The sequence below is a fragment of the Mugil cephalus genome, chromosome 15, assembly GCF_022458985.1.
Source record: "Mugil cephalus isolate CIBA_MC_2020 chromosome 15, CIBA_Mcephalus_1.1, whole genome shotgun sequence".
Lineage (NCBI taxonomy): Eukaryota > Metazoa > Chordata > Actinopteri > Mugiliformes > Mugilidae > Mugil > Mugil cephalus.
The window spans coordinates 18,804,744-18,825,621 of record NC_061784.1 but is presented as its reverse complement, the minus strand read 5'-3'; the positions used below and the strand labels follow the sequence as shown (position 1 = coordinate 18,825,621).

Below are 20,878 nucleotides of genomic sequence, written 5' to 3'. Positions count from 1 at the left end.
GTAGTTGGAGAAAATGTTGGTGCCCGTGAGGAATGATTCTTCAAGATGACACGATCCAGATTTAGGTGCTTATCTAATCAGCTGAATATGAGTAAAATGTTCACTAATATTAAATTCTGATTTAATATGAGAGGACCCTGCTTATGTGATCCATCACTAACCTTTTAGTATTATGATCTAATCAATCAGACTATATTAAGCCTCGTGTTGCCAGGAAGAAAGGGATTGTGGAATAGGAATATTTTTCTCCTTCACTCACATTCTTCTTCTCTGTCTTAACAAGGTCCTTTATGATATCTTTTTCAGCTTAACAGCCAACACAAGCTGGTTTTATAGAACACTGCCAGGGTGCCAGATCCCAGGACTGAGTGCCGTAAGCCGCTTTTTCCACATTTTGACGTATTTGGCTCATTTTGGTTTTGACAGGCATTTATTTTTCCTTTCATTGCTACCGTTCTAGATTTGGTGCATGCAGAAAAAAAAACAAATAACAGCGGCTTCTAACTCAGCCCGTACGGCCGGGCTCTTAACTGTGCATTAAGGCTTAAATTATGACAGGACGAAGAAGTTAGAGACCACAGGTAATGACGGCTCTCATATCCTGATCACATAGTCGGGCGGTGATTTGGAATTCAGCGAAGCGCGCTCTGCTTCCTGACGGTTGTGAAACGCCGCAGCCCCTGACACTGCCGGAGCTTTACTCCTGACCCTGGATCCTTGAAATCTCTGCAGTGTGCGGCTGTTGGGGATTGATGGACACGGCCGAGTCAATAGCCGCTCCATCTCCTGCAGCCCTGATTAGACGCTCAGTCTCTCCGTCAATGCTGCTTTCGGGCCTCATTGACTTACTACAGTGCCTGTGACCTGCCGCTTGGATATCTGCAACGCACCAGGCTGATCTAGGTGAGATTATCACACCGCAGACAGTACAGAACGTAAATTACAGAGTAAGAAACAGCGAGGACCGGTTTACTGTACATAAGAATATAGGAATACAGGCATTTAGTGTCAGTCATAAAATGGCCTATGAAGTAATATCTCGATATCTAACTTCAATTTATGAAGTACGTAGTAGTTATGTCATAAATGTTACGCCATTATTTGATGCATGGACACATTATTGGGAGGCTGCACACGGTAGGTATTCGAGTTATATGGAAATGAAGACTGAAACAAAGACCAAATATGACGTGATTTAACTTTTTATGTTCATTACCTTTCTAGTCTGTGCTGTGAAGTGTCTCAAAGTGCACGCTTCACCTCTAATTTCTATTTATACTGCATGCTGCCTTTGGGACATAATGTCACTTTCTATTTAGATGTTGTTACAAATTTATCGTAGCTACAGCCCTGCTACTCGTCTCAAGGAAAATTAGCTCCACGTTCACAAGTGATCGCAGCCAGCACAGGCAGCACGGATCAAAGCACGAAACCCAAAAAGAGAAAACGAGATGAATTCAGAAACAGTTATTCATTATCAATTAGTGTAAGTCCACTCTACATTGAGTAGCTTATTCAAGACTCTGTGTAGATTTCACATATAACCTCCTCCTTCAAAAAGCCTTTCCATTCTTTCTTTTTTTCTGGTCTGTCAAACCATTTGGTTAATTATTTTATGCTTAAAAATAAACATGAAGTGATTTTGCTTTACTTGTTTTTGGTTTAAATCAGGGGTCTTCAGGGTTTTTCAGGCCGAGGACCCCAAAACTGATGGAGAGATTAAGTAGGGACCCCATACCTTCTGTATATGTTCTATATTAAACTCAGCCTTGTGCTTATAAATATACATTATTATCACTTTGAATTCAATATTAAACTATTCAAGTGAAAGATGACGTCTTCTTCATCCATAAAATATATTCGATTCATGCTAATGTGCATTTAAAGAAATTTAAATTTGTGGGGGAAAATTAAAAAAAAAAAAAGAAAAAAGAAAAAAAGGTCTAATCAACCAAAGATTTTCGCAGACACATCCTCATAATACTTGTACTACCTTGTTAAAGATAAGATATATAGGAAATAATATCTGGAACAAAGGAACCATCCTGGTACTTCTTGGGGACTTTCTTCAACATAAAAAGAACAGAAAATAGTTCTCTGAAGCCTCACTCTGAAATAATAGCTACGTTTATTGCTATTCATTTGTGAATACCTGCAGAAGCACATGCAAGAGTTGGCAAAACAAGGCAAACAAGCTTAAGGGGGAATTTCTAACTCTACAACCCGCAGGACTGAGATGAGTACGGAGGAAGTGACTCGCTTCCACCTCAAACAGCGTTTTCATTAGACATTCACGCTAAACAAACTTCAACTGTCGACAAAACAGGGCTCAAACAGAGAAGATATTAACACTTTGCTATCGGTCCTTCAGCAGCAAACCTGGACGCACTCAGCCCGGTTAATAGGATCACGCTGTGGAGCAGATAGGAAGTTCCAGGCTCAGATAGCATCCCCATTGTGTGAGTGGCGATAGAGAGGACAGAGACTGAGAGCTGTGTTCGAGACAAAGCACCTTTTTCTTATCGATAATTGCTTGGCAACAGCGAATCTGCTACCTGATTATCCACTGATTACTCCTGCTAACTGCTAGCCCTTAAACAACTCTATCAATGCTGCATTGTGATTGTATCACGGAGCAAATTGCGGGTGCATTAGGAGCATATTAATTCAATTAAGCAGTCATTCGCTTTAATTTAAGCTTTTATGCCAAGGTAACATTTTGATATGTTTCACAATGAGATCAAGTATGATCTGGGTTCCATTATGTGCAACCAACCTTTCTAAGCATATGTTTTGAGTTTGGTACTAATGGGACAGTTCAAGCAAAGCTCTAACGCGGCACATACTGTACACTGCATTATTTTATTCGAGTTCAACACATCGGAGCTGCCTTTTAACTTTAATGTTGGGGTGTTTATATCACAAATGAAGCATTCACACAAAACTAGGTCTTTCAGTACATTTCCTCAAAGGGAAAAAGGGGCCGTTGGTCTTGCACTGACCCTCACCGGTGCTGTCGCAGACTCACATCGGCAAGCGACAACAATTCCCACAGCTCAGGTCCGGCTCAGGCGTAATGCATTTCACTCACACATCTGCAACAATCATCTTACACTAGTCTGTGGAAGTAGGGCTTGTGCTCAAAGACAGAATAATGTAGGGTCTAAAAAGCCACTGCGCCCCTGAAGCTATGTCTGGACTGAGACCTTTGTTTCCATGGTTACAAATCACAGTGGTACCACTGACCCGGCAAACTGCGCTCACTCGACTACTGTGCCGTTTATCCACCGAAGCAGAGCCGAATGCCATTTCTAGGCTCTTCTAAAACCTTTTCTATTTTGATTGTGTCATCGTTTTATTTTATTATCTTATATTAGCAACAGTCCCCCAGCAACGGCCAAGTCACTGGATGTTGCAACCATTGTGTGTATTGGGGTGGGTTTTGGAAAGGGCTTCACGATACGATACGTATCATGATACGCGATTCACGATACGATACATTAATGCAATGTTATGATATTGCAATATTCTACATAATTCACTGAGAAATTTTAAATACATATGTGCAGATAACATAATAATAATTCATTGGACAAATTGAGTCAAAAAACAATATAATATAAGTGGTGGTGGAGGTGCAGAAATTGTTTATGTTCCGCCCAAAACATGACTTATTCTTTTTATTTAAAATCGATATTAAGACATTACAATTGATAATGTATCGGAAGAAAAAAAATCATAATGTATTGCCACATTGAGATTTTTTTCCCACTCCAAGTGTGTATACATTCAAAGCAGGCCATTAGTGGTAATCTATGCACAATAAGCACAGACATGTATGAATGGTAAAATATGCTGCAATTTACAAAAAATATTTCCAATTTAGACTTCAATTACCCAGGCGAGCCAGAGTTGTGGTTTGATACCAGCTAGCAATTGTAGGGGTGTGGTGGTTAGCGCTTACGCCTCACAGCAAAAAGCATCTGGGTCCAAGGTTCTCAGACAATGACAGTTGGAATAGGCCTGCGACCCTCCGGAGGACATGCGGTTACCACTATGGGAACTAGAATTCTAAGCCCGTACCAATTCGTGGAACCCTTGACCAGTTCATCCTTGAGCTTGATCGAACGCGTGTGTGAAAATTGAAGAAATTATCTCAACGCGTTCCCGGAATAACGCATTTACAAGGAAGGGCCGGAAAAATGCAACAGAAAGCGGAAAGCATAACACCTGTGGCCCTGGACGTAGCCCATCCTGAGGCATACAAAAAATGTGCCAATGTTAGAAGACACTGAGAAATACATTCTCTGATATTACGACAGCTCTGTACATGGTCAGGTGCTGATTAGCAGGGAGTCCGACACGTTCACATCTGGAAGAACTTCTAAAAAATTAACAATCCTCTGCAACAGCACTACGGTAAAAATTTAAATACAAATTGCATCCATAATTCTCCTCAACATAGATGTAGATATAAATATTACATTTCTATTTCCATACAGTAATACTGAGATACAAGTAGTGTGGAGTTGGATCTGGCTGGAGATCAAATATCTCTAGTTCTACAGAGAGTGAATAGAATATGTAATATATGCGGAATGAGTCAGTGCAAAAAGCATAAATATCTTTAAGATAAGGCCTACGGCACGTGCCACAAAAGAGCCACGGTGTTCTGGTGTGTCCTGGAATTTCATTTTATTTGTGTAATGTTCCTTTTGCATGTGATTAACAGAAGCTGCCAAAGGAAATGAAAGCTCTTAATTTCATTGACAGTAGTATCAATAAAGGTCTTAGCGAGAGTGTATGAGTTTGTCAAACCGTTACACACCACTGAGTGTCGACTCACCACAGTACCGAGTATGAACACATGTTCATCCCGTCTCTATGAAACCAGCGTCCGGTGTCACCAAAACCTCCTGTCCAGAGTTGCTCTTTTACACCAATATTACACAGTGAGGAGAAATATCTGGACGACCTCATGCGAGGCGGTCATGAGGCAGGTTGGGGTGTTAGAAAATGTCACGAGGCTCGTGGACCGGACTGGACTGGACTGGACTGGAACAACAGGCCCTCTTACTCTTCTTGCTAATGCTAGTGCAATGGGTTCCTCTGCTTGCAGGTAAAATTAGAAGCTAATGATGAAAGTCTTCAGGGGTGCTGTCAAAAGCTAATTTAGAAACCTACTGTGATGATGAGAAAACATTTTGGGCTCTACAAAAGGGCAAAAACAAATAAACCCCTGCTGGAATTAACTCAACATCACGGGCTAATGATAAAATTAACATATCATATTTAAATGACTTTTAACAAATTATTTGCTTTTGATAGTCCGTGGCAAACTGCAACTGAATCACACGGCTAACAAAGGACACATGTTTCCCTGTTACAAACCTTTTCTTTGTTCACTCCTCATCTATCTGCGCGAGGCATGGTCTGACCCAGTGTAAGATTCTGCACCGAGAACATTTTACCACAGTCAGGCTAAGGATAAATCTAAGATTTATGATGACGTTGATCCCATGTATGACAGATGTCATCAAGCACCTTCGTCCTATATTCATATGCTGTGGTCATGCCTGTCATTACATGTCTATTGGTTGAACGTTAATCCTGTTTCAATATGTATCACAACTCCATTTGAACTAACAGTACTAACTGCACTGTTTGGGGTTTTGCCCCCTATTCCAAAGCACAGAGCGGATTTTGTGGCCTTTGTTACTTTACTGGCCCGGCGTCTAATACTAACGAGGTGGAAATCACCCCTGCACCCATATCCCACTCTTCTTGGATCAAAGATATACTCAGTTTTGTTAAAGTGGAGAAAATATGACACGATAAATGGTTCACTTGCTAAATTTGATTAAAGTTGGGGACCTTCCTTTGCACATGTGGATGGTTTGGTGTTTCCTACTATCCAAGGGTAACTGCTTCTTTTCTTCTGTATGTCTTTATATAATTTTAGTTTATTTATTTTTTACCTGCGGTGGATTTTAAATGTTAATTTGTGATTTTATTGTACATACATATGTTAATGTATGGCTGACCTTAAATAACTTTGGATGACCAATGAGTAAGTTCTACTTTTCTTTTTTTTCGTATTATGACACTACTCAAGTATTTGTTCTTGGTGTTTTCCTGTAAAAAAAAACATGTGGATGAGAGTTGTGTGACTTACAGTGGACTTCCAGGTACATGTTCTGGCTGTCCTGGCCGATGGAGTTGCTGGCGGTGCACAGATACAGGCCGGAGTACGTGAACTGGACATTTTTCAGGGTGAGGGAGGAGACCCGGGCGTGACTGCGCACCACCACATTTCTATCAACGCTCTATGAAGAAGAAGAAGAAGAAGAAGAAGAAGAAGAAGAGAAAAGTATTATTCTCACCTCTAGAGTAGGTCATTGGAGTAAACAAGACAACTTGATAGAGGAAGAACTACAAGCCAAAGTTATGTCATCAACTCACAAACTAATGAAACTGAGACACTATGGGACTGACGGGATCTACTGTCATCTACCGCAGTGTGAGTTGTAGTGAAAAAGCAGCACACGGTAAGACCAATAAGAAGGACTGAAATGAGTTATTTTGGAGAGAAGTTAGCATAATGTAGAAATGATTAGCTGATGGGAAGTCAGACATCACACCAGCATTACAATTTAAAAAGTGGATTTAACTGAGAGTAAAGGCATCAATCATACAAATATATGGGTCTCACACGTATATAAACAGCATCACAGCCTCTCAGAAAGTCACCCTGGACCAATAAACTGCAAATTCCTGCAGTCTGTCCGTTCCTGTCCCCACCATTTAGCAGCCTAGTTGCAGGTTTACAGGCAGTCTAATTGCAGTTGGAACAGTGTAATTGTAGTTGGAGCAAATAGCTTGTTAAATCTGTTTTTTCTTTCCATTAGCGGGTCCTGTTTATTAACACTGCCTGCCCACTTACTGGTTTGTGCATTCGCAGGGTGTTTGCTTCGCCTAAGGCGGCTCTAAGCACAGGTGTGCAGCCGAGTTCATCCAGTGACCTCGTTTAAGTTTGTTTTTATTTAATTATGAACTGCAACCAAGCTTGAGCCTCACACACCAAGAAGGTTCTGGGTTTCCAATGCAGCGGCCGTCTGGGGTCTTTCTGTGTGGAGTTCGCATGTTCTCCCTGTGGTGACTCCAAATTGGCCTTGGTGTGAGTGTGAATGGTTGTCTGTGTCTCTGTGTTAGCCCTGTGATAAACTGGAGACCCGTCCAGTGTCTACCCCGCCTCTCGCCCAATGACATCTGGGACAGACTCCAGCCGGTTACAGAGAACGAATGAATGAATCGAGCTTGATCCGTTGGCAAAGTACAGGGTTGACGGTTGTGCTCCGTTTAATATTTTCTATAATGCCACAATTATGCTGCGAATGATCGAGCCGTATAAAACGAGCAGCGAGGTGGCAGGTCCTCAGAAAAAAGTAGTCTCCTAAAACCACAACCAACACTTTTTCTTCCCTCTGCGCAACACAGAGTTTACACCACCACCAGGGGACATACATCTTCCTCCTCGCTGTGATGATCTCGTATTAATATTTCAGACGCTGGCAAGGATTCGGGGGTTTACGTTTTATAAATAATTGAATGATATTTGCTGTATTAGCATTGTGGCGTCAAGTGTTATTCTTTACGGAGCGCAGGCGATGCCAACGTGGCAGAAATATTTCTGCTGTTTACTGGAGATCTGAGGGAGTGTCCTGGAACATTTTGAAAGGGCAGCATTAATCTTGTCATACTGCAGTAACACAGGAAAGAGATGTAGCGGGCACGCTGCCGGAATGTCGACAGAAACAAGGTTAATGGAGAATAATGCTTTAATGACACCACGCAGCTAGGAGTGAATAGGCAGACCTTTGAACAGGATTTATTCATTAATGCCAGTGAATCATTTTTAATTACACAAATATGATTCGTCATCAAATTAATTAGAACAGGAGACTCCAAACAGGAGGCCTGGAACGGGCTTTTCAGTTTCCCTCTGTGTGGCGCCTCGCTTTGTAGCTTAGAAATGACGCTCCGTTACATAACCTGCCGATACATGTGTTTCGCTTGTCAAATACTGTGTACCGCAAGCATTATGCAGGAGAGGGACCGCCAGACATAATCTGCACGGGCTGAATCTGTCACAGATGGAGCAGAAATGCAGTTTGGCCCTGCTTTCGCTCAATTTAGAAGGAGCTCCTCTCAGCAATCACAGCGAAAGAAAGCCTGCAAAGTTTGGCTGCTTTACATAAACGCGACCAAAGGGTCTCGAGAAGGTTCCCTTTGTGTCGACCGAAACGCGCACTGGCCCCGATTTTTTTTTATTTTTTGTTTTTTTTTTGTTTTGGATTTTGCTTCTGCTGTGAATAAGGATGATTCAGCTGATTAAAATGGAGCTCTGTTAAGCACAGCTGAGGTTGAATAAGCCGTGCCAACCAGAGTCCCAGAGCAGACACCGCATCGAGAAAACGCCTCGTGATAAACTGGCTCCCAATTTGGGGAAATCGAGGACCCGGAGGTCAGTCTGCTCCCTGGTAGCGCCAGGGGTTTTAGAGGCAGAACGCGACCAGTTCGGCAAGCAGTGAGTTAGCATAATGTAGCACTGGAATAAACAAATGCATAAAAAAAAAAAAAAATGTGCCCATCATCAGGCATGTCGCCGCGCTGAGTGCTCGGGTGGGGCAAGTTTCATTAAATCCCAATTAAAAGCATAGGGTACAGTTTAAATAGTGCTGGACTGGGTTACTATTAAACCATTCCATCATTTGTAATTGCCTTTAGTAAACAGATGTCTAAACTACTAAAAAAATAAAAAAAATAAATGACTGAAGGTTATGCATCTGGTAATGGCCACAAAATGCACTGTCATTGGATCTGTCCTGATTTGACGAGGAGGAGTGCATCCATTCAGAGCTCTTGATGCAACGTCGTCGAGCAGGCTGGTTATTATAATCACACCGTGGTCTGGTTTAAGTGCCGGCCTGCTTTCTTAAGTGCACTTCTTGATGAAATAAAGACGGCGGAAAGGCCTTGCGTTTTCTTTTTTTTTTTTTTTTTTGTTTACCATAATATCACCTTTCACGTTTACACATCTGACATCACGACTAATCTTGTAATGGCCACTTCTGAACGGACGCAGGTTTGTTGCCGTCGCAAGTGTTTAAGTCTGCGACAGCACGGCCGCGATTATTGTCCAGATTAGCTTTTAGTACGAAGCTGTAGGCGCCGAGAGATCATTACCCGGGCTGGGCTACGTCAAAAACATGTGTCACTCTATTAGGCTGCACGCAACCACTGACTGATCCTCTACAGATTTATAAATATAAAAATATGAAGACTTCGTCATCACAGTCCAGTTGGACCTTCCTCTTTCTCCTCCTCCTCTTAATAAACAGGACGTGTTAAAAAATCCTTCTTCTGCCTGAGAGTCACTTTTACCTGAAGCCTGTAAAACCTTCAAAAAAAGAAAACATCTCTAACGAAACCACCAACAAGTGGTACGTGCACTCGCAGCGTATTGTTTGTATAGATGGAGAAAAAGGTGAACGTTTGCATAAATTTCTTTGTCAGTGAACAGAGCATGAGGTTATGCTCACACAGGTAAAGCCCCGCCGTCGTGTAATAATAACGCCGCACAATACGCTGCAGCTGGGAAAGAAATCGCTTGAAATGTAGCCCGACGTACAACGAGCTGACACAATATTGGTCACACGCTGGGAGGACGCCAAGTTAAACAGACGCGTGTGATGCGATAATTTAACCGACCGTAAAGAAAAAAATTATGCAAACAGTGAATCGGAGCTCTGGATGGTGTTATCAGTGAGTGGAGCGAGCTTTTGCAGTTGGACCAGTGTAATTGTAGTTGGAGCAAATAGCTTGTTAAATCTGTTTTTTCTTTCCATTAGCGGGTCCTGTTTATTAACACTGCCTGCCCACTTACTGGTTTGTGCATTCGCAGGGTGTTTGCTTCACCTAAGGCGGCTCTCAGCACAGGTGTGCAGCCGAGTTCATCCAGTGACCTCGTTTAAGTTTGTTTTTATTTAATTATGAACTGCAACCAAGCTTGAGCCTCACACACCAAGAAGGTTCTGGGTTTCCAATGCAGCGGCCGTCTGGGGTCTTTCTGTGTGGAGTTCGCATGTTCTCCCTGTGGTGACTCCAAATTGGCCTTGGTGTGAGTGTGATCATCGAGTGGAATAATTAAGAATCGGATTTAGATGTATATGTTCAGACCACGGGTGTCATTTTAGTTCAGAGGCCACATGCGACCCTATTTGATCTCCAGTGGGCCCGGACCATGATAACAGCACAATAAATAATTACAGCTCTAAACGTTTCCCTTTGTCCTGATGCTAATAGGTACATTATGCAAATGTTTACATTTAGTGGGCTATTGTTTTACAAATAAAAGGTAAGATCAGCCTGATATTTCTTATAAAAACAAATGTGCGTTTCAGCAAATTGCTGCCATCTGCTGTTTGCGTAGTGTTACGTCTGCAACTCTGACTAAAACAGTGCGACCCCTAGTGGAAAAAGTAGGAATAGCAGCAGCTTTTAATGGAAAATTGTGCAGTTTTCGCACTTTGCAAATTCAACCCACGGGCCAGATTGGAACCTCTAGGGGCCACATGTTTGACACCCCTGGTCTGGGAGAACAAACTTGTGGATGGTTCTGGCTCTGGAATCTTTATTTAATTCCTTGTGACGTGTGTACGGCAGCGGGTAATGTTAGCATGTTATACGGCATCAGTTCCACGTGAAGGTGGGGAATGTTGTTTTGTGGATGCTTTTTGCATGTTTCTTTCCAGTCAAGCAAAAAAACAGGGACCTCAACTGTTCTCCTATGGCATGCATGATGTTCGATTCCTTTAAACCAAAACAAAGCAAAAAAAAACAAAAATCATGTGTTAAGAGATTGATTCTGATTGTGTTGGGTTGTATTTCAAGGAGAAACGGCTCAAAACCTGAATATACAGAATCAAAACCATCCATGTGGCTGCTGCCGTGTGGCAGCGGCGAGATTATTGTTTTTGTCATTTGGGTGAAACCACAGAATAAATGAGGCCACAGGTGACTGAATAACCCCGCTGCAGCAGCGGAAGGTCGGAGCAAAAAAACACGCAGAACCCTGACCCATGAAGGCAGGCTCCACCGTTTAAAACCACTCTGTTAAGATTTAGTGGAGCTGAGGCCACGGCTCGCACACAGCACAGCAGAGCAGACGGCGTTTTCCACGTGAGGACCGTGGAGCTGGTGCTGAATCAGGCAAAGTCTGAGAACCAACCAGACCGTGCAACAGGAAATAACAGCATTGCCCAGAGAGAGAGGAAAAAAAAAAAAAATCAACTACTTTTTCTACTTTGAGAAACTGCAACCGTCTCTGCGTCTCATGATGGAAAATCCGTCGACTAAAATAAACAGGGACAAGGAAATAGGGCAAGTCTAAATATGTACCAGAACTAAATGGATTAAATGAACTGCACCATGTGTCTAATGGTCTACATATTTAGTGCACACTTAAATGTAGTGCGTGTTAAATGCGGGTTAGGTGACAACACTTCTGCTCTGCGAGTAATAATAATAATAAATTAAAAAAAAAAGGTAAAAGGAGGGGATCTATGGTGTAAGTTTGGGCTGTTACGACTACAGTCAGGCTACGATGTTTAGCGGCTATACCTCATATTTGTCTGGTCGTGTCCAAGAAGCCTAGAGAGGACAAACAAAGGAGGAAGCAAAAACAAAGAGCAACACAGTGGAGCAGAGTGAGCTTTGATATTGGATCAGTGCAGAATGATGTAGACCGGATTTACTGTACCTGCGGGAGATGTGCAATGATTTCTTTTTGTGGAGGGACCACACCGGGACACATACACGTTCAATACATGATTGCCAATCATTTCACAGGATATATATATATATATATTTAAAACGGATTCATATCAGAACGGATGCACTGCAGTGAATATGCTCAGTATTCCAAGATGGTGAACTTATGCTATAGCAAGCAAACAGTAACGTAGCTTCAAAATGCTTTCTGACATACAACAATCAGGCATAACATTATGACCACCTTCTTAATAGTGTGTAGGTCTCTGCCATCAAGGAGTGTGATTGCTATATGGGTGGGGGTGCCTGGTCTGGTCTAGGTGGGTGCTACACGTCTGAGTAACATCCACATGAATGCCAGGTCCAAAAGTTTACCAGCTGGACACTGAATTTTCACAAGATGCTCAGTGATATTTACTTCTCCCGTCGGTAGTCATAACGCTGTGGCTGATCGGTGCACATTACCCAACAAAATCCAATAAAATCTTAAAGGCTCTTCTGCCTGTAACATGTAACAAGATTTAAAAAAAAAAGAAAGTAACTTTAACGTATAAAACCCAATGACAGTCAGAGTTAGCATAAACAGGAATGAAGATTACAAGGACTTGCTTAAATATTAGATGAGACTAAATGATTTTTATACCGAGCTGTATTTATTATGATATGTAAGTATTTCTGTTATAAATAAATCACACCGCCCTGTTAAAATATTGAAAACGGAGCAGAGGCGGCGTGAAAATCTCAATCATTAAGTTCAAGTTTCTCTCCGAGTGAAAGGGAGCGCGGCGGCGTGGCTCAGCTGCAATCAGGGATCCAGCAGAACCGGTCAAAATGTCAAACTGGAGCGTGTTTTCCTGACCGCACGAGGCTTTCTCAGTCGATTATTAATTAATGTACTGTAATAATTTGGAATTTGGATGCACACTGATGAAAACAAGGCGCTGCAACTAATTAGAAGTGGACCACACCTCATCAAGATGAGTGGTGGAAACCACTTATCTTCCATTTAAAACAATTACAGATCATAATCGTGTGGCGTTAAAAAGCATATGGCACCAACGTTCAAAGAACCGCAATAAAGACCCCGCTTAAGAAAATAACACCACGATACCATCAGCTACAGCTTTTTACAAGACAGGTATTCACAGGAGGCAGTGGCAAAATTAGTGTTCTGTCACCGCACATCATTTTAAAATATGTCCGTACCCTTGTAGTCGGATGTCGAAATCAGAGCGCAAATGGAGGACGGAGCGTGGCAGGAAACCAAGGATGAATGAGGATCCAATGGAAATTAGTGACAGCTATTACCAAATGATCAGCAGGATTCTCGGAGTGCGGCGTTGTTAAATGAAAACCGATGTGACAGTGACAGATAAGAGAGAGGGGCAAGATGACAGCCTGTGAACGGGAGACGTTTGGCGACAGCTGTAAATGGAGACGGGCAAGTCCTGTCTTGCAGGTGGGAGATAAGATTCAGAAACTAGCAATGCGGCAACGCGTGTTTGCGCTGATTGGCAGTGATAAATGGCACGGTTAATAGGTGGAAGCTGGGGAGGCTGTAGCTTGGTCCAATGTACACGCTCCTCAATTACCTTCCAGCATAATTGTTGCGGCAGGAAGGTTCAAACTGGATCGAACAAATGTCTCACATGATGCCTTGGACGATATTGTTATTCACAAAGTTTTGCAATCAGTGAAAAAGAAAAATGAATAAAGAAATGTAAAATTCAGTTTGACCTTGACATTTTGTCATGTCAGTTATTAAAATGGTTTCTTAAAGAGACAGGCGCCAAAATGAAGCGTTTAACACCGATGGTAAAAAAAGATGATGTCACAATGTAAAGTATGAGACTAATAATGTGTTTTATGAACATTAAAGTTTGTAAATATATTCTATTTGAACCCCCCAAATAAAATGATGAACCCGTAAATTAACGTAATATGGACTCTTTAAAATGCTGCCCTGGCTTTTTGACTGGATTTGTTGCCCTATAATGTTTATTGTGTAATCTATGCTAGTCGCGATATTATAAAGGTTTTATATTGACATCTAATTTGTATAAAGGCCCCATAATGCCTCATAATGCCATCATCTTTACAGTTTAATATTATTACACCAATAGTCAATGGTTAATTTAACAGAAAACACGTAAAGCATCACGCTGCACAAGCTGACAAAGCATGGGAAGTAGGCCAGTAAGGCTCACATATTCTGCAGCTGAGGCTCATCACGTCCTCTGGGAAATACCAGGACAAGTGCTTTCACTGCACTGACTCTGTTTGTGTGTGTGTCCAGGTATAGCACACCTATGGTTACACGTTTTGAAAAGATGTACAGAACAATTGTGTTTAATAATGCAACGCAGTGGTCTGGGTCTCACGTTTTTCCTCGCATTTTCAGAAAACTCGAATCAAAAAGTGACATACAGTGACCAGCCACAACATTATGACCACCTTCCTAATATTGTGTTGGTCTCTGAAACAGTTGTGATTCGTCAGAGAATGGACACAGGCCTTTTGAGGGTGTCCTGTTTTTGTGTGTGTGTCTGTGTCAGGCAGCAACCATCAAGGAGTGTCATTGCAATGGGGTGTGGGTGCCTGGTCTGGTCTAGGTGCGTGCTACATGTCTAAGTAACCTCCACATGGATGCCAGGTCTAAAGGTATCCCAGCAGAACATTTCAATTCCCACAAGATCTCCTGTCAGTGGTCATAACGTTATGCCTGATCGGCGTATAGGCCTCACACTGCAACTATAGGAAATGCAGGTGGTGGTGATGGAGGACAGCTTACCACCAGGTTTTGTTGTAATGTGACTGTAGGCTGCAGCAAGTTCAAGATAAACGTGGCCTAGCACAGGGTTTATTATTATTATTAATCATGTAGCTTCTTGAAAATGCCACCTATCAGTTCAGCTGCTCTTTACCTTTGAAATGCACAGCACCTAACGTCTATTGCGCATAGGAATAATATCAACATGTGTAATTATGTCGCAGTATCTCATGCAAACAAAAACCAATGTATGAAACATTACGCCCGAGTCCACAAACCTGCTAGAGGCAGCTAGGTAATTATCTCAATGCTGTTTACTGCAGTCTCAGCAGAAAATTACCCCCGAGAAGTGACTAATCTGTCTGCCGCTCACATGACGTCTGTTGTCAGAACAGGCCGTTAAGATGGATTTATTTTTAAATTATTCCATTTTAATGAGCTGATGGACCATAACAACAGCTCTGGGATGAAATTCTATAGTCAGGCCGGCAACCGCGAGAACGCTGCGACCACAGTAGCGGGGAAAAAGGCAGGGGAGTTATATTCATACTGTAGCTCACACATCCTAAGAAGCCTTTTGTCGTATTCTATAGGCAGAGCTTTAATCCAGCGTTATCTCCGGTGGCCCTGAAGGACACGAAAGAAAAAAAAAAAAAAAAAACGAGGATCTGCACCGAAGAATGACAAAGACAAATTGCCGTTTTGTGACTCACTTTACTCATATCACACTCGTATCATATTTTTCCTGAGAAAACGTGCCCACTCATTCCTGGAGTGGATTAACGCGGCGGTTTGCCAGAGTGGCATCGCCGGGCCCAAAACAATCACAGCAATAATTAGACTAATGCTGTTGAAATCATTTTCGCTTTTTCAGCTCGTTCTCGCTTACTTAAAATTCTGTGAATTCCATCCCAAAAAGTACTCCCTTTAAGTGCTAATGACGAACAGGGAGTGAAGCAGTGTGCTGTTTACAACAATGGGGAATATATCAGACGGAGGAACGACTGGAAATCGGTTTTATGGCAAACTGCGCGCTGTCCCCTCTAGCGTTCACTGTGGAACTAAACCATTAAATCAATTCCAGCAGTACCGGAGAAGACTGTCAAAAGATTTGAGAGATGGCGGGACCTAAAGTTTGCAGCACAATGAGCCACTTCAGGTGGTGATACAGGCTTCAGAGGTTGTTTGATGCACACAGTATTCATTCCGGGTTTAAAAGCTATTAGTAATCCAAGATGAGGCATCATTGAGTTGTAATTTCAAGACTAAACGAGAAGTAAACATATGACATGTAGACTAAGTGTGTTAGGTCTGCGATGAATTGGGAGTTTTGCTTTGGATTACTGAAATAAATCAGTGATGCAGTGTGGGCCACAAATGGAACAAGTTATCTGAAAACACGGTGGAGTTTTAGTCGAGCTTTCCACCAGCTGAACTCCTCTGGAATATCATACTGGAAAAAGTAAACAAAATTCTACAGCACAACAAAATGAGCCACCGGAAACTTCTTCAAAAACTGCATTACATGCTTTATCATTGATAATTATGCCACTATTGCGGGGCGATGCTGTTGAAAAAATAAAGTGGAATTCAATATTCGCAAAGTTTGATTTTAATAAGAAGGCAGAAGACTTAAAAAAAAAAACATAAATAACCATAAAAAGAAAAGGTACCTGCTCTCCTTCAGTGAAGACTGTGTTTTGGAAACTCCAGGAGATGGTGGGTGTGGGGTCACCTGAGGCCTCACAGGTCAGGGTGACCTGCTCGTCAAACTCCATGGCGGTCTGGTTGACCAGGTAGGTGATCTTGGGTTGGACTAGAAACAAGACAGAATGTGACAGAGGATGCTTTCAGTATTTTGTGAACAGTAGAGGGTGGCTGGCATTAAGAAAGGTTAGGAAAGGTTCACAGCAAAAGCTTCATTTGATGTAGTCAGCGCTTTACATGTCACTTAAGTGATGAACATCTTTTATTATTATGTAATAAAATATAGAGGGTATGCACGTGACGTCACAGCAAGCGGACGTCTCCGTGGTTACGGCCGCTGAGTGACAGTGAGTGACAGTTGAAATTATTTTTGTTGTTTTGGCGTACTAACACCCGACAGTAACTATTTCAGTTCCAGCAATAACAATAAAACGCTAGACGCGATGTTTGTGATCACTCCTCGTCATCCTTTAACCGTCCGCTCGGATGCTACAGTGTTGTATGGCTAACGTTACTTCTCAGTAAAGCTTTTCGCGTTAGCGTTAGCATTAGCATTACTTTTATTTAGCTACATTTCTCATAACTGAAATGACCTAAAACTAACTGAAAAACAACTGAAACTGAGGCTAATCCACTTTCCCAAATCCCAAATACGTACTGGTCAGCATGTTTTTTGCCACACAAGGGGGCGTGGCTACGGGGTGCAGTGACGTCAATGCATACCCTCTATACCGGAACCTCTTTACATCTTCAGAAAATTAACATCATTTCAAATATTTAGTTCCTTTTAACCCTTTCTTTTTGTCTCCACCAGCCCCTAGGGATAAATATTTTTATCTTTGTACACGATAGATACTCAGCATCCATTAACAGCTACATAGCAAACTGTGTTCCTTTTTCTGGGCAGCTGGCTTTGATGGCGGTTTGAGCCTTAAAACCACAACAATCAGCTAAAAAAAAAATCTAAAAAAGCTCTATCGTGCTGCGGCAGAGCTCGCTGAAAATTGCCTGCGGTGTTCTGCACCGTGATTGTCACCTTGTACATTATACATAGTCCTCTGATCCATTGGTCATCTAAAAATAAAAACATTAAAAGGCCATTACCCATTTTGAGGATTACTGTATCGAAGTATACAGACAGGAGGCTTGCGGTTTCATACCCCGCTGACCCATTACAGGCCCACAAGAACATAACTACATCATTTCCTCATTAAGAGGCGTGATATCTCTTTGATTGTCTGAGATGACGAGTTAATTATTTTTCAATAGGACACGCTGTACGCTTCACGCTGTGTAGCCCTACAGCCAGAAAATGGGAGAAAAAGCTTCAGAGGAGTATACAGCAAGTGTCCATAAGTACAGAGACAGAACAGAAAAGACCAGAGAAAGAAAAACCACCGGGACGTTCTTCATGCTCCTGCAGGTGTATGGAGTTATTCTCTTACCAAACACGTTCAGGCTGACTTCCTCCCTTTTCTCTCCCGCCTTGTTCTTGGCGATGCAAGTGTAATCTCCTTCATCCACTTTCTTGACATCCTTTATTACCAATTCCGAGCCATCCTCGTTCAGGATGTACTTATCGCCCGTTTCAAGGACGACGTTGTTACTGTAGCGGAGAGAGAGAAAGAGGAAGGAGACAAGGGTTCACATCACAAGTGTTTGCTTATACAGCTTGAAAAAGGGACCCGCGAGTACGTTCCTCAGCTCGCTGACAATGAGCGGGTTCGGGGTTTCACACAAAGAATGGAGCGTTAGATCAGAAAAGCTGCACAGCGCCGTGCACAGTCCTATGAGGAGATCCCTAACAAGTCCACGCCGGGTGTGTTGTCCTTTAGCATCCGAGCTCTGAAAGGAGGCCATGCCCCAATTGGACGATGACGCGTATCTCCTTCAGTTTTCAGAAAAAACACTCTTTCGCTCTTGAGAACCAGACCTTCACTGGAGGTTAGAGATCTGTTTGGACAGAATTAAGGGAGTAGCGGCATTCCTGGAGCATTTTGAAGGCCGACAGTGAGTGACGGCGCTGTCAGCCGCCCTAGGAAAGCAAAACAAATAGAGCTTTACCCCTGTGTTTTTTTATGTGTTTATTTATTTTTTTCCCCCCACCACCTCCTTGCCCATCTGTTCTGCCTGTCTCACCCCTCTCCTGCTCAGGAACTGCCTCTACCGCGCACACATCACATGTCCCCTTTGCGGAGTGAAAAGCAGCAGGGGGAGCAGGCTGCGTGTTCAACAACTCTCATTTACTCGTACATCTGCAATAATGCTTTATTTAAAGGTTGCACATGCAAATACACTGATCCAGTAGCTGCATGACAAGAGATCTAAGCTGAGGTGGGCTGAGCGGTTGATGAAGGGTTGGTCAAATACCCTGAATGAACCTTTTATTAAACTATCCATCCTAATTTGCATTTGCTCACAGCTCTTTTTTTTTTGTAATAGTGATGCAAGTATCAGCTCCGACCATCATCCGCATTTTAATTTCTGACACGCCCCGCCTGTCTGCCCGCAGACATAGCAGCGCACCAGATTACATCAGCGTCAATGTTCTGCAAGCGTCTCGCCTGAAGGCTGTAAGCTCCGTCGTATACGCAAAATGCCCTCTGGAAGCTGGTGCCTGCGTTGAGGTCGTTTGTCAGAGGCTCAAGAACTCTTCCGTGACACCGCGGTTTGAGTGAGACTAGGCTGTTTATACTGTTCTGCATTTAACCTTCATGCTTTACAAGTGGCCCCGGGAATGGTCAGCGTGAATCATGGCTGTTGTTGTTCGGGAAGACAGCTGGAACTGACAAACGCTGGCGTCTTGCTAATATGCAGCGCCTGGGATTCGTTTTGGAAGGACGTGAACCGATAAGGCATAGCATTATGACCACCTTCCTATTGTTCCTATTATTATGTAGGCCTCCCTTGTGCTTCTCATCAGAGGATGGACATGGGCCTGTCCATGTGGTGTCTTATCTTGTGTGTCTATTTGTGTCAGGTTGCATCCTGCGGCGGCCATCAAATGGCATGGGGCTGCTCCGTCTGGTCTAGGTGGGGGCTACGTGTCTAAGTAACATCCACATGAATGTCAGATCCAAAAGTTTCCCAGAAAAAAACTGAATTGGCACAAGATAGTCAGTGTTATTGACTTCTCCTGTCAGTGGTCATAATGTTATGCCTGATCAGCGTATATGCCTCACATTGCAACTCTAGGACATGCTGGCGGTGGTGACGGAAGACTACCAGGTGACCACCAGGTTTTGTGGCAAGTTCAAGATAAATGTAGCCTAGTACAAGGTTTATTATTATTATTATCAATTGTCACCAGATGATCAATGTTATTTACTTCTCCTGTACGTGGTTTTAATGTTGTGGCTGATCGGTGCATGTTGCTATTAAGACTGGAGAAGTATAGAAATAAGTAGGTGGTGAGCTATAATTTGGATGCGCCAGAAACCTTTTTAAATTCCTTTACACGCTGGATTTACAGGTTGAGGTAAAATTAATAATAGAGCTGCAAAATATAGTCTGTAATATTTATGTTTTGATGTTCTGAAGTAAGGTTCTGATCGTTCTCTGTGAAGTGAATAGTAATCTGATAAGTGGATTGGATTGCCAGATTCATCGCCGTATTCAGTTTCAATAAAATGCTATCAACCCCCACACTTGGGATTCCTTTCATGTTTATGTTTTTGAAACGTCTCAATTAGCACGCGGTCCTTAAACACACCAGCTTCCAATCTGAAAGCAGTCATCACTCTAAAAATGGAAGTGCCGGCTGGATTGTGAGCCACAGAATGAAATTGCTTTCAACCCAGTAAATACGCTGCCCACTTTCTGGCAGCTAGTAACTGCTGGCTCCTCCAAGATGAATATTAATTTTCTTTTTTTTTTTCTTTTTTCATCTACATTTTTCTTATCAAATGTATAGCAGCTCCATCACGTAATTGCTATTTATAAATCAGTGGCTTCAAACATACAAAAACCAGCCTGTCAGACGGTCCAATCTGGCCCTCTGGATGAATTTGCAAAGTGTGAAAATGACACAGACGACATTAACTGCAATTTCTCAATTAAAAGAAGCTGCTATCGTTAATTTTTCCATCACGGGTTGAACTGTTTAACACAGAGACACGGAACTAAACAGGAGATGGCAGCACTGAGCCGAAATTACACTTATTTTTTTCTGAAGAAAATTTCATTTTCTTTATAAAGTGTTTTGTTAGGATAGTTTGTTAAATGTGAACATTTACATAATGTGCTTCTTTGCAGTATGACAAAAGGAAAAGCTGTCATTATAGGTTATTATGCTGTAATGTTACTGGTCGTGTCCCTTTTCAGTTCAATGGGCTGTATGTGGCCCCTGAACTAAAATGAGTTTGGCATCCCCATTATAAATATTCATTAACAACAAACAGGAATTTTAAGACTCCCTACAAGACCGCACAATATAAATAGTACGGAATATAAATGACATCTAAATACAAGCCTGTCTAAATACTACTCAGAGCAGTCTTATACATGCAAATGTAAATGCATCTAAATCTCATGATTTCTCCCACAGAGCCCTTTGTAAGCAAGGCCGTG

The 20,878-nt window shown here is 42.2% G+C and overlaps 1 protein-coding gene across 11 annotated transcripts in view; it reads right to left on the bottom strand.

Annotated features, from left to right (window-relative positions):
- ncam1a (neural cell adhesion molecule 1a) overlaps positions 1 to 20,878 on the bottom strand; it is a 266,719-nt gene that overhangs the window by 52,583 nt on the left and 193,258 nt on the right. For 7 of the 11 annotated variants that reach the window (XM_047607954.1, XM_047607955.1, XM_047607957.1 and 4 more), the window contains exons 7-10: positions 17,755 to 17,915; positions 16,276 to 16,418; positions 11,683 to 11,712; positions 6,176 to 6,326 (exon numbers count right to left, since the gene is read on the bottom strand). In XM_047607954.1, coding sequence (XP_047463910.1) covers positions 6,176 to 6,326; positions 11,683 to 11,712; positions 16,276 to 16,418; positions 17,755 to 17,915 — 485 coding nt within the window. The remainder of the gene's footprint in view (positions 1 to 6,175; positions 6,327 to 11,682; positions 11,713 to 16,275; positions 16,419 to 17,754; positions 17,916 to 20,878) is intronic. The other 4 variants (XM_047607958.1, XM_047607961.1, XM_047607963.1 and 1 more) reach the window with 1 other exon arrangement.